At 36.1% G+C, this 16813-nt stretch overlaps 1 protein-coding gene across 4 annotated transcripts in view; it reads left to right on the top strand.

Moving 5' to 3' along the window:
• Positions 1-15352, top strand: part of LOC121871443 (plexin-A4-like) — a 67388-nt gene extending 52036 nt beyond the window's left edge. Inside the window, exons 17-26 of one of the 4 annotated variants that reach the window (XM_042373747.1) lie at positions 125-371; positions 747-1011; positions 1206-1343; positions 1704-1917; positions 2099-2303; positions 3665-3942; positions 6816-7061; positions 8687-8855; positions 8974-9119; positions 12187-15352. In XM_042373747.1, the coding sequence (XP_042229681.1) occupies positions 125-371; positions 747-1011; positions 1206-1343; positions 1704-1917; positions 2099-2303; positions 3665-3942; positions 6816-7061; positions 8687-8855; positions 8974-9119; positions 12187-12360 (2082 nt within the window). In that variant the 3' untranslated portion in view covers positions 12361-15352. Of the gene's footprint in view, positions 1-124; positions 372-746; positions 1012-1205; positions 1344-1703; positions 1918-2098; positions 2304-3664; positions 3955-6815; positions 7062-8686; positions 8856-8973; positions 9129-12186 lie in introns of all 4 variants that reach the window. The other 3 variants (XM_042373746.1, XM_042373745.1, XM_042373744.1) reach the window with 3 other exon arrangements.
• Positions 15353-16813: the final 1461 nt, after the last annotated feature.

Below are 16813 nucleotides of genomic sequence, written 5' to 3'. Positions count from 1 at the left end.
TTTGTTTTGTAAAGTGATTTTGGTTTACAGTGTGATACATTTAAGGTTTTTACACACACACTTAGTCTTTATGAACTACTTATACTTAGAGTTATGATTGCTTACTCTGAAAAATTTTTTCCAGGTAATTGTTGGCAACAACCTCAGAACTGAAATTGGTTTCTTGAAATATGCAAGTACCACAGATGTTGGCACACTTTCTAAACAGCTGATCATCGGGCTGTCTGTGGGTGCAGTGGTCTTGATTCTCATCTTGGTAGTCTGCCTAATAGTTTACCGCCAGAAGAGCAACCAGAACTCTCGTGTTCTCAAAAGCATGCAAGAACAGATGGATGTTCTTGAACTCAGAGTTGCAGCTGAATGCAAAGAAGGTATGCCCATCATTTTATAAACATGAAACTACTGGTATATTCTGGTTGATTGGTAGGGAAAATATTTTTACATTTAATCTAACTATAATTTAGTTTAGGTGACTTCATCACTCCTCCGACATGTTGTTAGCAGTCCTCCTTCAGAGCCTCCCCTACAATATTTTAATTATTTAATAAATAATCTTACAGTATTAATCTATGAGTGGTGTAATAATATGTAAAGGGTTTAAGAAAATGTAAATATAGATTGTGACCGTAAGTACAGAACTTTTTGTTTATATCAGTATAGGTTGTTAATTCTTTGAAGAAGTTTAATTCTGGATAGTCTTGAATAGCAGTTGTATGTACATCCGACTTACAAATTGTGAATTTCAGCATTTGCTGAGCTGCAGACAGAGATGACAGACTTAACAAGTGATCTGATTGGTGGAGGAATTCCGTTCTTGGAATACCGCACATATGCCATGAAGATCCTTTTCCCCAATCTGGAGGAGACCACTGTGTTACAGATGGACCGGCCAGACCTTGTTCGCAAGGAAAAGGGCCTCAAGCTCTTTGGTCAACTTATTATGAACAAGACGTTCTTATTACTATTTATTCGCACATTGGAAGCCAATAGATATTTCTCTATGAGAGACAGGTGAGATATCCATAAACATTTCATAAGTAGAACTCTGTATGTCTTAATTTCTCTCCAGAAAGTTTTTCCTCTCCATAATTTGTGTATACCAGTTCTGAGTGTTATATACAGTAATTTCCTAATGGCCACAAGTATAACTGGACAAAAAAAATTCATACATTCCTATCATTTCCTTACAACATTTTTCCTTGCAGAGTGAATGTTGCTGCCCTTATAATGGTGGCACTACAAGGTAAAATGGAATATTGTTCAGATATTCTCAAGACACTTTTGGCTGAACTTATAGAAAAATGCATTGAAGGAAAGATACACCCTAAACTTCTATTCAGAAGGTAAGTACTGTATTCATGGACCTTGGCCTTTCTACCTACTCATTTGCAAACAATACACTTGCAATACTAGTTTTTGGTGCTAAAAAAATAAACCATGCAGTGTTGCATCTATGCACCGTTAACCTGTGTAAAGCAAGGAACAATTGTGTTTGATTTTTAATGTGATAACTGAATTAAAATATAATTTTTCTTCTTAGAAGGAGTCATAATACTGCAATGTGAAATATCAAGTTCTTAAATAAAACCCTTATTAAAAAACAGACTTAGATATTTCTTTTTATGAAATTTAAATATACATTTGCTGTACCATAGTAAAGAGTTTGTGTTGACATACTGTAACAAGTTATTTCCCCACCACAGAACGGAGAGTGTAGCGGAGAAGATGCTATCATCGTGGTTCACGTTCTTGCTGTACAAGTTTTTGAAGGAGTGTGCCGGTGAGCCACTCTACATGCTGTTCCGTGCCATCAAGCAGCAAGTGGATAAGGGCCCTGTGGATGCTGTCACCTCAGAAGCCAGATATTCCCTATCAGAAGAGAAACTTATTCGCCAGAGTATTGATTTTAAAGAAATGGTAAACAAAATTTCAAAACCATTTATCTTTGATAAAACATTGAAATCAGAAGAAAAAATCACAAGTTTACCAATGAAGATATTTGTCTGTATTTGTATGTTTATATTTGTATGTTATGTCTTGTCCAACTACTATTAATTTTTTTATTTTACCTGTAATTACAAAACCTTGGCTCTTGCAGACTGTATATGTATCCATGTGTAATTTGTACATGGGTGCAGTTGATGGGCCTATGGAGAGTGGAGAAACCCCAGTCAAGGTCCTGGACTGTGACACAATCTCTCAAGTGAAGGAAAAATCCCTTGATGCCATATACCGATCATACCCTTACTCACAGCGTCCACGAAGGGAAGATCTGGATCTTGAGTGGCGCACAGGTGCCTCAGGTAAGTTGTGCTCTGGAAGAGTCCTTGATAAATCATGCAATTAAAGTAAATTCAGATTTATGCTCACAGTAGTTTTCATGACATTTTTAGAGTTTCCCTCCAGAGTTTAATATTAGTTCAGCACTCATTTTTCCAGAATTTTGAAATGAACAATGAATTGTTGCTGTTCAATATACATACTGTAAATCGTATACAGTGACCCCTCGGTTAACGAACTCAATCCGTTCCAGAAGGTCGTTCGTTAACCGAAACCATTGTTTCAATGGTTTTTTGGGTAATTGGTTCCAGCCCACCGAAAATTTCCTAAATTCAACAAAAATGGTAGAAAAGTTAACTTACTTTGAGGTGTGTATGTAGAAGGCTCCTGGATGATGATGATGATGATGATGATGATGATGGGATTTAGAATGGGGATGGAGGAGAAGGAAGAAGAGAAGGCATTGGGGTGGAAGAGAAGTCACCCCATGGCACCATTTCACCCATAAAATTTTAGCTCTCTTGGTGTAATTCAAGATTATTTTCGTTAAATCAACACTGCACTGCATTATATATTGTCAATATGTAAAATATATTTCAAAATGACCAATAATTTGCTTGGAAACACAGAAAAAAGCGTTTAGTTGAAGAGAGTCTCAAGCAAGATGTTACCTCCAGTGAAAACAGAGAGAGACTAACTCCTGTTTGCTGTGTTAAGAGGCTGGATGCCGCATTAAACTAGTCACTTTACCTTCAATTATGTTCAATAATTGTTAAAATGACTAAAAATTTAATATTAAACTTTTAAAATTATTGAATAGTATAAACTTGATATTTACTAAAATAGTAAGGAATTTAAGCCCTAGAACCGATTAATGTATTGGCGGACTGATACTAAAGCTGGTTGCCCGGTCAGTGCAAGCGAAAACATGTTGAGGTCGGTTCGTAAGAAATTCGTTAACCGAATTTTTGTTCGTTAACCGAATTGAAGATCCTTATGGAAGGCAGTTCGTTAACCGAAATTTCATTAACCGAGGCGTTCGTTAAACGAGAGGTCACTGTATGTTGAAGTAAGTTGTCGGTGACCAAAGGTGTTTTGGTATATATTACTGTATGGAAGATACTTTGTTAGTTTCTTCCCTCAGAAATGTTTGAGAGTGAAATTAGACTTACAAAATTAGGTCTTTACTATTTAACTTAATTTGCACCGACAACATGAACTGTAACTATAGTGAACTCGTGCGGCTATAAACGTGCACATTCATTCACGACGGCACTGCTTGTCACAGGAGCTGTCAACATATTGTATACATGATACATAAGCAATATACAGTAACTGTTTAGACATGCAATACTGTACACTAATAATATACATTTTTTTACAGGTCGACTCATCCTTTATGATGAAGACACCACAACTCGGCCTGAGGGAGGCTGGAAGAAATTAAATACTCTTGCTCATTACAATGTTCCTGATTTGGCCCAATTAACTCTCATACCTAAACAGTCATCTATATATAATTATATGTCAATTCTTTCTGATAAATCTGACAAATCACATCACAAGTATGAAACATTAAATATGAACAAATACACCTCAGCCAGTCCGCCCCTCTCGCGAGCCACGTCACCCCTTAACCATGATAATGAAGCAGGGGTTAAGGTAGGAGCAAAGGTCTGTTTCACCACAAGGCAGGTTAGAGCCAAGTCTTATTTTTTTCGTTTTTGAGTGTTCTTTTCTTTTGTCTGATCATGTTTGTTTTTCTGACCATGCTTGACTATATTTTGAGTGTTTCATGGTGTATACAGTGTGGATGTGGTGGTTATTAGTTATAGCTTGAATGATTCTGTTTTATACTTACAAAAAGCAATGGAAAGAAATTAAATTAGTGCAATGTTTAGTAATGTAAGACAGGATATTACTGCTCAGCTTGTCAATGAAATTATATTTATTTTCTACTCCATTTTCAAACTTAACAATCTGTTTAAAACTTCTTCTCAGACACATTTCAGTCAGAAACATCCCAGCATGTTGACTCACACACATGCAGCCAGTTGCATTTTTACAAGATATTATAATTTTCTTGAATTTCACATATACTGTACTGTACACTGGTGTTACTTTCAGCAGTGCCATTCATGCCACAGGAACAAGAAAATAGATTTCACCTTTAATAGTTTATTTACTTGGTGTTGAGTAATAGTTCCATTAACAAATTAATCTCATGTCTTCCTCATACTTATTTTTTAATGGTGATATGTTCCATGACTCCTGTTTTATAGTCTTGATATTCCATACATCATCCTGTTCCAGTCTTGATGTTCTATACATCTTCACATTTTACACTATCCTCCAGTTCTGTTATCATCTTCCACACACTGGCATCCTACTTTTCACTGCTGTCTTGCTCCATATAATCTCCAGAACAATATTGCATCAAATAACAAATGAAATTAGACCCGATGTGCAAATATTTCCACAAATACGGAATTCTTACAATAATTCTTCACTTTTGTCCAGTCAGTATTAAAGTCTTCATAGATATTATCAAAACAGTTGTCATAGAATAATACTTCCCTCCCCCCCTCCTCCTCCTTTTCTTGTAGTATGGAAAATTTAAATTGTGGAATGAGAGAAGAATTTGGATGTTTCAGCAATTGAATTTCCCCTGAAGCTAGTACAGTACAGTAGTTATATAAGAGGATGGTTTTTGGCAGTTAGACCTCATTGAATAGACTACAGTACACATTTCCCCCATTTCATTAGAGGTTACTAAACAAAAGTAGAATGTTTTGTCTTCTGGCTCTGTGTATTATTAGGAGTGCAGTATTATAATCCGTGATCCTTTATTCCATTAAAATAGGGTTGAGAGTAAAGCTGATGATTGATTATGAAGAAAACAGGAAGGATATAATTGTCAGAAGTGGCTTCACCTCCATCTTGTTTTTAGTCACTTCTTTTAACACATAGGTGTAGCCTGTTCTCTGGGCTGAATTCCAAAACCCAGACTTGTCTTTGAGGTATTTCTTTCCCTAGATGTTCTCTCTACATGTGGGAGCAGAGATTGATAATGGCTATATAGATAGAATGATAAAGCAATAAAAGTGTACTGTATCATGTATTAATTTAGGATGTAAGAGATAGTGATATATTTCTGAATTGCTTCATAATTTGTTTTCTAAGAGAAGTGAACCAACTTTGAGAGGATTGACCCATAGTGAGTATATTCTCCCCCCCCCCCCCATTTTCTCTCCACAGTACAATAATGATTTATAAGGATGTTAAAGTACTAGGTCATCTGTTGCCAGAATTTTTTACCCAGTTTTACCCTTGACTGATCAGCTAATTTGCCATTTTTTCTCTGACATCACTCACGATACCTTGATGACTTATTCCAGGTTTGTGAGTATTTGTAAATTTTTCACACGCCATATACAGGAGTACAGTATTTGTCACAAACTGCCTCAGTGAACCCTGGTCAGAAAGCTCAGTCAGGATACAGAAACAGTCTTCCATACTTACAAACTTCTGACTCCATGATACAATTAGGGTGTTTATGTTGTGAATTAGTCTTCTCTTGCCTCCATGATACAAGTTTGGTGTTTTAGTGTGTTGTGAATGTTATGACTCTGTGGTTCTTGATGGACTGGGATTATAAATAGCTTGAAAAGAATAATTTTGCAAAGTGCATTTCTTCCCAATTATCACACTAATGAGGAGTGAATAGGGTAAGAATAGTATCGCATATTGTATTTATTTCTTCTTTTAAGTTTTATTATCAATACTTTGTTTCATTAACTCTGAAAATTATTAAATTGAACAAAAACTTCATATAGCTGTTTTTGTTTTTTATTCACTCACTTTCTCCGGTAAATGAGCTTGCTGCATGACTGTCATTAATGCACTGAATCTGTGCAGCATTTAACTTTACAATTATGAAACGCCACTTAATTTTGTTTTTATTTTATGTTCAGTTGGCGACTAACCTGCACTTGTGTAATTTTATTAAAAAGCAACAGCTACAAAAGTATTAGAGCTCAAGTAAAAAAATAAAATAAAATATTGTGCTTCAGAATGTAAAGAAAAAAGATGCAGGATATTGTATAAACAAGGGGAAACCATAATGGTAGTGAACCAGGCACATGTGTTAATAAATATCTAAAACTTAATTAGGTAACCAATGACTACCCCACTCCTAAGAAAAAACCCATGGGAATTTGTATTTTCCCTTAAAATGCTGCAAAATTGCTCATCCTATATCTGCCTGGCATTTTATGGGAACTAACTCTTATTGAACTAACTGTAGTTAAGTTTTATGAATGTATTTAGCATCTTTTTTACTTCTTTCTGTAGTACTGAATGCTTGTTGTGTACATTAATATAGATGTTGTGCTAAAAGACTGATTATGCTATATTTTATTTACTTGACTTGAGATCCACAATAGAATACTAAGAAATGAGACAGCATTAATGTAGAGTATCAATTAAACTAAATAAATATATGAGGTGTACTTACATGATATGTTTATGTACAGGTGTGGCACTTAGTTCGTCAACAAGAGTCAGAGCAGCGCGAGGGAGAGCGCACTAACAAGATGGTGTCAGAGATCTACCTCACACGTCTGCTCTCCACAAAGCTCACACTACAGAAGTTTGTTGATGACTTGTTTGAGACAATATTCAGCACTGCACATCGTGGCTCTGCTCTGCCACTGGCTATCAAATATATGTTTGATTTCCTTGATGACCAGGCATTACAACATGGCATCACAGACCCTGAGGTAAGGTGCTCGGTGCACACTGTTAAATCTTTCCACCTTATTCCTCTTCCTCTCTATAGTGAAGTATAAAGGGTGTTCCAAAATTCTTTGCTCATAGGCAGAATTCAATGTTCATTATTTCAGCAAATCTTTAAATTGCATGTCATGAACTTGCTTGCAGATAAGCCCTTCTGATTATTTTTTAGTTCCACTGTGTTGACCTTAACACACTCATTCCAAAAGATATTCTTCATCCCATCAATGTATAAGTACCAATTTTTGGGACACCTCTACATCAATATTCTTAAAGTAACTATTATCGTGAACCACTGAGAAATAAGGATGGGGATAGAGTGAAGAATGTGATTACTGTATCATTATAGTTGCTGTAGAAATAAACATACTGTACATTACATGAAAATTATTAGTCTGTGTTTATTAACTGTACTGAAGAAGAAATTTTTAATGTTAGGAAACAAGATTAAAAAAACGTAGAAGCAAGCAAAAATTTTTAAAGATTGAACATTTATTTTGAAAGGAAATGTGTAGTTAAAGTAAATGAGTAAAATAATGATGATGTGGTGGGGTTGAAGAAGAATGGGAGTGATAGAACAGGCGAGGGAGAGAAGGTAAGGGGTGCATTGGTGAATGTTTGAGGAGAGAGAGAACTACCCCGGTATGTCAAGGAGGCTAAGGTGGGGATATATAGGAAAATGTTGAGCTGACATTATTACATTTGTGTAAAGTATGGACTCTGGATACAAGAGGAAGAAGTGACAACGGATATACTGTAGTGCAACGTGTTGGGTGAATAAGGTGCTAAGAAATATGGGGTGTGTGAAACTGAAGGAGTATCAGACACTCGACCAGAATTTGCTAATGTGTTATGGACTTACTAAACCAGGGTGTATACTGGTCTGGAAAAGGCAGGGAATTTTAATTGAGTCTGGAAAACTTAGAAAAGCCAGGGAATCTTACAAATAAACCTGGAATTTTATGTGACATTAGTTCAACTTCAAAATCTTGTTATTTTGACAGCAATCTTGTATAGTAATCCTTAAATTTCCCAATAGTATATACATCTTATTGAAAACCTCTAATTTTGTTATTGTTGTAATAAGTACGGAATTAATATACAGTACCTGGAATTTTTCAAATTTACCCCTGGAAAAGCCAGGAAATTTTGTTTTGTCTGGCCAGTAAACACCCTGTAAGAGAATGAGGAATGAAAGATGGGTAGAAAGACTGTTTTATTCAGATTTGGATAGTTGAAGATAGAGGGGACGACCAAAGAGGTGGAAGGGTGTAGTACAATAGTGGGTATTGAATATGAGGGAGATGAATTATTGAGGAGGCATGTGTTATTGGAGAACATGATTTCAAGATGTGTACTGTATTGGGAAGAGCTTGCTGCAGATGGCTGATACTGGGTTATATTGGCAACAGGTAGAAAACTTATTTCCATCCCTAGCATTGTTCTAGCATTTACAGAGTGAGGGAAGAATGTGTTTTTCTTGATTCTGGACACTTGTTTTATGTGGAAAAAGGCCTTCCATTGGTCTCAAGTTATTAGAATGGCAATTATAAAGAATTGAACTAATCATTTTATTCTATGGCCATAAATAATATGTCTTATGTTATTTCAGGTGGTGCATACTTGGAAAAGCAATAGTCTCCCACTTAGGTTCTGGGTTAATCTTATTAAGAATCCTAACTTTGTGTTTGACATTCACAAGTCCAATATTGTGGATGCCTGTTTATCAGTAGTCGCTCAGACCTTTATGGATTCCTGCTCCACCTCGGATCACAGATTAGGTATGTAATTGCAGTATTATATCATAATACAAGAAAAATATGCTTAAAAATGCTTTATTAATTTATATTCAAATCACTATAGTACTTTTGTTATAAAGTTTATCTTTTTGTCTACTAGGTAAAGATTCTCCAAGTTCTAAATTGCTGTATGCCAAAGATATTCCCATCTACAAAGAGTGGGTGGAACGATATTATGCAGACATCAAGATCATGCAACCCATCTCCGACCAAGACATGAATGCCATGCTAGCGGAGGAGTCACGGGTAAGTCCAGTAAGTAAATATAGGGCTCAGGACTCCCTCAATCATTTTTTATTATGATTTAAGATTTTATTTTTTTATGTGATAAAGGTGTAGCCTCAATAATCTACCATTTTAAAAAAAATGGTTCTCTATGGTAACTGGCAGTTTTTCATTTTCAAAACCCTATTCTCATGAATCTAAAAAACTGGGAAGAATCCAGGAATATATGTCTTGCTGCTTCATTTGTTATGATGCACCAATCAACTGACACTGCCATCTTTCTATTGTAATTTTTACTTAATAGAGTAAACTAGTGATGTCACAGTTGTCATCTTTCAAAGCTCCACAGTTGCAGTCACAGCTGCACGTTTGCATTTGTTTGGTTTAACTTTAAACTTTGATTAATGCTGCAACATGTGTGAACTTTTCAACTTATCTTCCTTTTAATTTTTCCCTGTGAAAAAGCCATAATTTTGAACATCATATTACTCTACTTAAGTTTACAATTTGTACTCAAATGTACTAAGCTAAAGGACTAAAAAAAATTTATCTCTTAGTGCAATCTATGAGATGTTTATACTCAAATTAATCGCTATCTTGCGAGGATTCCAGCATTGCAAGTTGTATTCTGCTAAGTCACTCTGTGATAATTATGCGGTTGCTCCGAAGTTGCGAAGTTTCTTGACTTCACAAGATTAAACCCCCAATATAACGTACGTAGACTTTAATCCCTAAAGACTTTGTCACCGTTCACAAGAACCTACGAGTGAAGACCAGAGCACCTGTATCAAGAACCAAATTCTCCTGGCACTGTTTCAAACCAATTGCGTGGAAAATGTGTGCACTGCATCACAAAGTTTATCATTCACCATTACTGAGAAATGCTGAACTACTACAAAAACAAGGGAGCCTCTGTAAAGATGCTTAGTTAAGAGCATGATGTTAAAACATCAGCAGTTTATGATTTAAAGAAAAGTAGACAATATATTAAACTAATTTACAGACATTGATGCATCAAAAATTATGAGCCAGCATGAAACTACGTAATGCCAGGAATAGACATGCCTAAAGTGGTTTACAAATGGTTCCTTCAGTATTGTAGTTATTACAGTTGATCTTCCATTTGGATAATCTGGGAAATTAAAAAAACTGATGAGGGATAGGTCCCAAGCACATCAGATTACCAGTAAAGTATTGAGGTTACACCTGTAGTTCTGACAATATTGTTTATACCATGTACAATCACAAGAATTTTTTTTTATATAATATATAAACTAGATTGGGTTTTGAACAGTGGGTTCACTTCAGGGCCAAAAACATCATTAGGTTAATGGTGACTAATACCTTGAGTTGTTTAGGATATTATTTCTTCTGTTCTATGACCACTACTGAAACTATGTGATGCCTATCATGCTGATTGGAGAAAATTTTATTTATCATACTGTACAGGATTTCTAAACATTTTAAAAGAATTCACTTGTAATCATATAGCTATAATAAATGTATCAGTCACATGAAAGGAAAGGAAATGGTGTTTACAAATAATGTCCTCTTAATTTTACTTGTAGTCATTATATGGATGTCTGGAGAAACTCTGGTGGCTAATGTACTGTACAGGTACCCAAATTCATTGCCATCTGTAATTTTTGTTTATGCTTGTTAGAAGTTTTGTTATTTTGGATGTACTGGACTAATGTAGATTAATACATATTTTCAGTTCCATGTGAAAAGGTTTTTGGCCCTGAAAAATCACCAATTATGATTTAGTAAATGGAGGACTTCATTCTGGCCCAAATAAAAAAGTGAAGAATGTAACTTGAGCAGTACTGTAGTGGTTATAGAGACGGCAAGTCTTACCACTGTCGACTGGTAGATGATGATGTACTATACAGTACAGTACTGTAGATATTTCTCTTTTAATTAGGTCCAAATCTGGCTTTGTACACTGAAAAATTATAATGTAATATTTTTTTAAGTTATACTTTAGAAATACTATAAAGTTAATTGGCCATAGACTTAAATAAAACAATTTATTTGAAGTGATACAAAGAAGTAAATTTCAGTATTATTTTAACATTTCATTTATTCTCAAAATGTGTATTCAGTAATATCAAAAGTTCATTGACTAAAGAAATAATTTTACCATCTCTTCACAGTTAGTCATTGTGTATTGATTTACAGTAATTTTATTATGTTAAAATAACCTTTAATTTTTTCCTTATTTGCAAATCGGTGTACAGTACTTAGCATTGTTTCAGATTAGGTGATGTCACAGTAAAGTCTCAGTTTCCATGTCATTAAGTTTGCAATTTCAATATGTATACAATACATGACAAATCAGTTCCTTGCCTCCATTCACTGTACAGTACTGAAATTAGACCTGGACAGTGCCACTACCATGGCATCCTCACACCATCTTCGTGTTCACTTAAGTTATTATACTATACATGCATTATAATACATTATATTGCAATTAACAGCTTAAAATACTTTCCATAATGGGGCAGTTTGTATTTTTTAGCTAAGTTTAGTGGGCTGATGGTAGAAATTCAAGTCCCAGAACACATTCTACTTTTCCTGTACTGTACATTATTAATTTTCTTTTTCATGAATTCCATATCTGTGATATTTTCCAAAAACATAACCCCCACAAAATTTGAGAGTTCACTAGAGTCTTCACATGTGTACTTTACTCTATTCAATTCCTCATCATTCCATTCAGCAGGTGTAAAGGATATATTCTATATTGTCCAGGATGTGAAGGTGGGCTAGCACTGACCTTTCAGCATGTCTTCATCCCCACTCCTTCAGTCGTTATATAGATTATTTTATGAAAATATTATATTCTCTTCCATTAGACGATGAACCACTACGATCTGTCCCTCAATACATTTTAGTATCCATAGTGCATCAACATATATACTGTTATGTTATTTCCTGTCTTGAACAAATAAATATTATTTACAGTACATTACTGTATGTATATAGTGAAAGTGGGTGTTATAGTAAAAGTGGGTGCATCAGAAATTCTTAAAATGCTCTCATTTAGACTTTCCCAGGAATTTGATTATTGTCCACTTTATTTCAGATGCACACCACAGAGTTCAACAGTCTAGCAGCCCTGGCAGAGCTATATAACTATGCATTCAAATACAGTGATCAGTTGATGCTAACATTAGAAGAAGACGAGTTCTCCACCAAGAACCGCTTGGCTTACCGCCTAGAGCAAGTGCACAACATAATGACAACCGATCAGGAATGACAGGACGCCCCCCCTGACCCACGGGCTGGACAAGATCAACAGAGGGTTCCGACTTCAGGTCCTGTGGGTCCTGGTTCCTACTCTCCAGGTCCATATGGAGGTTCTCCCCCACATCACGTGTATCCTGGGGGACCATACGGCGTGTCTCCGCCACAGTCTGCTGTTTATGATGGCCAGCTGGAAACTATGTTCACTTACCGTGGACAAGGTGCAGCCATGGGAGATGGGGGCCAAGGGGGTGTAGATGGCAGTGTGTATGGTCTTTATGGTGTTCCCCAGCATGCCAGACTCTCACCCGGGGCATATGGGAGTGCACCGTTTCCCAACAGAGGGACACCACAGGTGTATGAATTTGAATATGAAGAGCCTCGATTCACTTGAGGTATGGTGGTGAGGAGTGCTGTGTTTCTGCTCAAAATAAGTTGCTCTATGTGCAACTGGACAGAAAAACAAAGTGCCTCACACCCAAGGCTACAATGGTGCCCCGGAGTGAGCATGAAAAATAGGCAACAAAGCAACGAACAAACTTGCGCAGCAGCAAGCAAGAAACAGAAGCAGCAAGACTTTACATTAAGCACTACAGTAATTTTGTACTAAATTCCCAGGCTTCTAATAAACCAAAATGTGACTGGTGAAGGTGCATTCTGCAGTCATTGTTTTTTAACGAGATTATCTTGGTGCTGTTTCTTATGTGTGCAATGTAGACTTCAAGCTGAGTGCTACTACCTGGAAAAAACTATATGGTTAGCACTGAAGTGGTGCTCATTCACAGTGTGTCAGAAAACAGCATCTTGTGTTTAGTGTCACTTTTTTAATTGCCAGTCCTGCCCTGAACACTCGTTTGACCTTTGCTCTTCCGTCTTCCATCAAGACTGCACGTGACTCCAGCACAAGACTTCGCTGTTTACAAGACTCCGCTCAAAAAGCCGCCGTAAAGAGAGTCCAGTGTTGGAGATTTAGTGATACTGTAATTCCAAATTCATCTTCATTGTTATTTGGATATGTAAAATGTTGATGTGAAGTAATGTCATTAGTGACATTCTGTTGCCCAAGGAAACTCAATTTATATCAGAAATATTCAGGATATTTTTATTTATTTTTTTTTCAGGCAGACATCCATAAGGAGGTATAAATTATTTTACATCATGGAACTCCCTGAATGCTGTACAGACGATCATCCATATATATTGCCTGCATTTAAAAAGTATAGCAATCATTACTCTTAATAAGCTTCTGTTTGTCCAGGTTTATAAACTGAGTGCATTAACATGTCGCTGCTCTGTTACCGTACGTACCATTATTTCATATGTGCAAAAACTTTAAGATGTTTCCAGTTTTCATGTGATATTTCTATGTGTACGAAACTGCGTGTGTGATTGTGTGCGCATTCTGTTACTGCCATGTGCATGCGTGAGTGTGTGCGCAGAGAAGAAAGCCACGTGTGTGTTGTCTCGGTGTTCTGCGGACCTCTCAGCTTTTTGAGCATATTTTGCTTGCATGGTGGAGATGAGTTTTTGTTTTTTGTTTTGTTTTTTTTACTGTATCCTATATACCCCTCATTAATGGTTCACAGGAATGACCTTAGCTCATAACATCTGGTAAAGAGAATGTGACCTTTAACAGACTCGTTGATACAAGCATTAGTTTGCCTTGGTGTAGGTAGAGGGCTGAGTGTGCCAATGATCCTGGTGACCAGGAGGACAATGCTCCACCATGCTGGCAGAGCTCAACGTGAGGGAGGGAGCCTCTATGTGCTCATGAGTGTAGCGGTGTTCACAAAATTTTGTTTATCCTGGGGTGTCCTCAAGTGATCTTCACACCCATCAGTATATTCATAAATCACTCCATCACTGACCTTCATTTACATTTTTTCTTTTTAGAGTTTTGAGTGGGATACTTCCTGTTAAATCATGTTTTAATCATGTTGCTAGTGCTGTAGCAACTATCTATATCAATCATTTTGTTATGTAGTTGGAGATGGCGCAGGGTTTTAGTAATAATGCTCCTTATTTATAACAAGGATGTACTTTTTTAAAAGAGCTATGGACTAATGATCCTCCATGTATTTCCATGTTTTGAGCTTTTAGATATTATGAAATGAATTGAGTGCAGACAAGAATTTTTGCAATAACTTGAATATGTCTGTTTTTTGAAAGTGTAATTTTTCAGAATGTATCAAATCTATTATCATAAACTGAGCTTGTTTCGGCACCTATGGCGATAGAGACTCAGTGAGGGGTTCTGTTTAACAGTATGTATTAAAAAGAAAATTTTATTAAAATTAAATATGAATTGACCTCTCACTGAGGTGCTCGCATCTGATAAATATCATGTGTAAAGTATAGAAGGTGTAAAGACTCTGGCTGAGACTGGCTACACTCTCAAGTGGTCTCAGAGCTATGTACGGTTGAGTTTGTCTCTTGCACTCTAACTCTCACACCCATCTGTGTACATTCATTTGTGAATAGTTCCTTTGTATTATATTAGTACTCATAAGACCATTTGATACAATCATTACTGGTATTAATTATTAATGATGTTGATACAAATTCTATCATTGTCTACTTAGCTCGCGTCCCAGGACCAACACAATCCTTTTGTTGCCGAGTAAACTGTAGCCTCGGTGAGATGAGGCCATATGTATATAATTGTGGAGGAAGGTCGGCGGCCTTCCACATCCTTCTGCATTCCAGGGTCTCGTAGTCATGTTTTGGACTCTGCAATTTTACACTCCCGTTTTTGTGACCAATGTAATTATACTGATTTTACCATTTGACAGTTCGTTCAGATTTGTAACCTTGACGAGTTAGAACATGAGCACAGGGCAATGATCTCTGGCTGTGCTCAATGACCTCTGGTTCTGTCATAGCCGGGCCCTGGTCTAGTCTCACAGCCGCCGACCCTGCCTACCTGTGTACCATGATTTCCCGCGCGTTCTGTGTATGTCAAATCCGTGTTTCATATGAATGGATCAATAAATTTTTTCACTGTATGCTCTGTATATAATTTTGGCCTTGTGAAAATATGTACTTAAACACCTCATTTATATACAGTATTTTCTTGATATAACGAACTAATTTGAGCCACCCCTTTTCATAAAATCAAAATTTCTGCTAAATGGAACTTTCTGTTATTTTCGCCTGATTTAGCGAACTATTTCGCTAAATTGTGTCATTCCGTTAAATTCCGCACCAAATGCGCCTCTTGGCATGTGGAGTTTGTTTACATCTGCTCAGTCTGTGTCCAGCAGCCACCGCGTGTGTTGTTCACTGCTACATCTTGGTCAACTAACTATTGTGCTTAGACATCATGCCAGAAGTCTCAGATAGGAAGTGGTGTGGGGGAGAAAATCAAAAGAGTGCAGCTATCAATTGGAAAAAGTTTAAAACAAGCACCGAACCCCCTAGTTTAAGGTAAGCCATGAATAATGTTTCTATGCATACATATCATGTGTCTGAGGTGTCTCCATAGGTGTGAGCGTATTAACGAAATTAATCTCAACTTAGTGAACTAGTTCACTATATCAAGTGAAAAATAAAGGAACAAATTCCTTCCGCTAAATCGAGAGAGTGTTGCATCGGATTCCATTAAATTGAGAGTATACTGTATGTACTATGTAGGTGTCAAAAGGTTATTCTTGGGTGTCCAAGTGGTTAAGACATAAGTGATTAAGCAGGATATCCACTGATTTGGAAAACCTGGAAAAGGTAAGGAATTTTATTTGGGGCTGGGAAACCTAGAAAAGCCAGAGAATTTTATAAATAAACCTGGAATTTTATGTTATTTATTATTATTTTGACAGCAATCTTACCATAAATTAATGCTGTACTGTATAATAAGTAAATAATTAAACTTTTAGGAACAAATTCCAGTAAATAGTCCACTCCAATAACTGAATTGTTTGTGTACCAATCAAATTTCATGTTAGTGATCAAATAGCCAAATATTACAGGTTATACCTACTAATTCTGCAATGAGTATTGTCAGAGATGAATTGTTCTTATAAGTATGTGACTTTATTTAAGTGGATTATTTCACATATTAATCATGAATCATATAGGTGGATCAGGAGTGTGATTTTTCGTTTTTTGATGGATTTCCGGCTTTTTTGGAACATCCAGGTCAAATCATGTGAATCTCGCAAATCCCAGGAGAAAAATATAGAGGGGGTGGGGGTTCAAGGTCTTTGCCGATGTTCATCACTAGGTCTAATGATCATCCTTATCATAGCTGATTAAATAAATTAGTAAGACAGCTTTCTGTAACTAGTATTTGGGCTAAGTACGTCACAGGTACAACTTTAATTAATACTGTACTTCAATTCATAGCTGTATAATAAGTTTTCGGTCAGATTGGCTTAAGGTAGGTCCCAAGAGGGTCTTCAATTTCTTGATTAATAATAATATATATATATATATATATATATATATATATATATATATATATATATATA

Source organism: Homarus americanus, unplaced genomic scaffold (assembly GCF_018991925.1).
Source record: "Homarus americanus isolate GMGI-L3 unplaced genomic scaffold, GMGI_Hamer_2.0 scaffold45698, whole genome shotgun sequence".
NCBI lineage: Eukaryota > Metazoa > Arthropoda > Malacostraca > Decapoda > Nephropidae > Homarus > Homarus americanus.
This window is presented reverse-complemented; position numbering and strand designations above follow the sequence as displayed.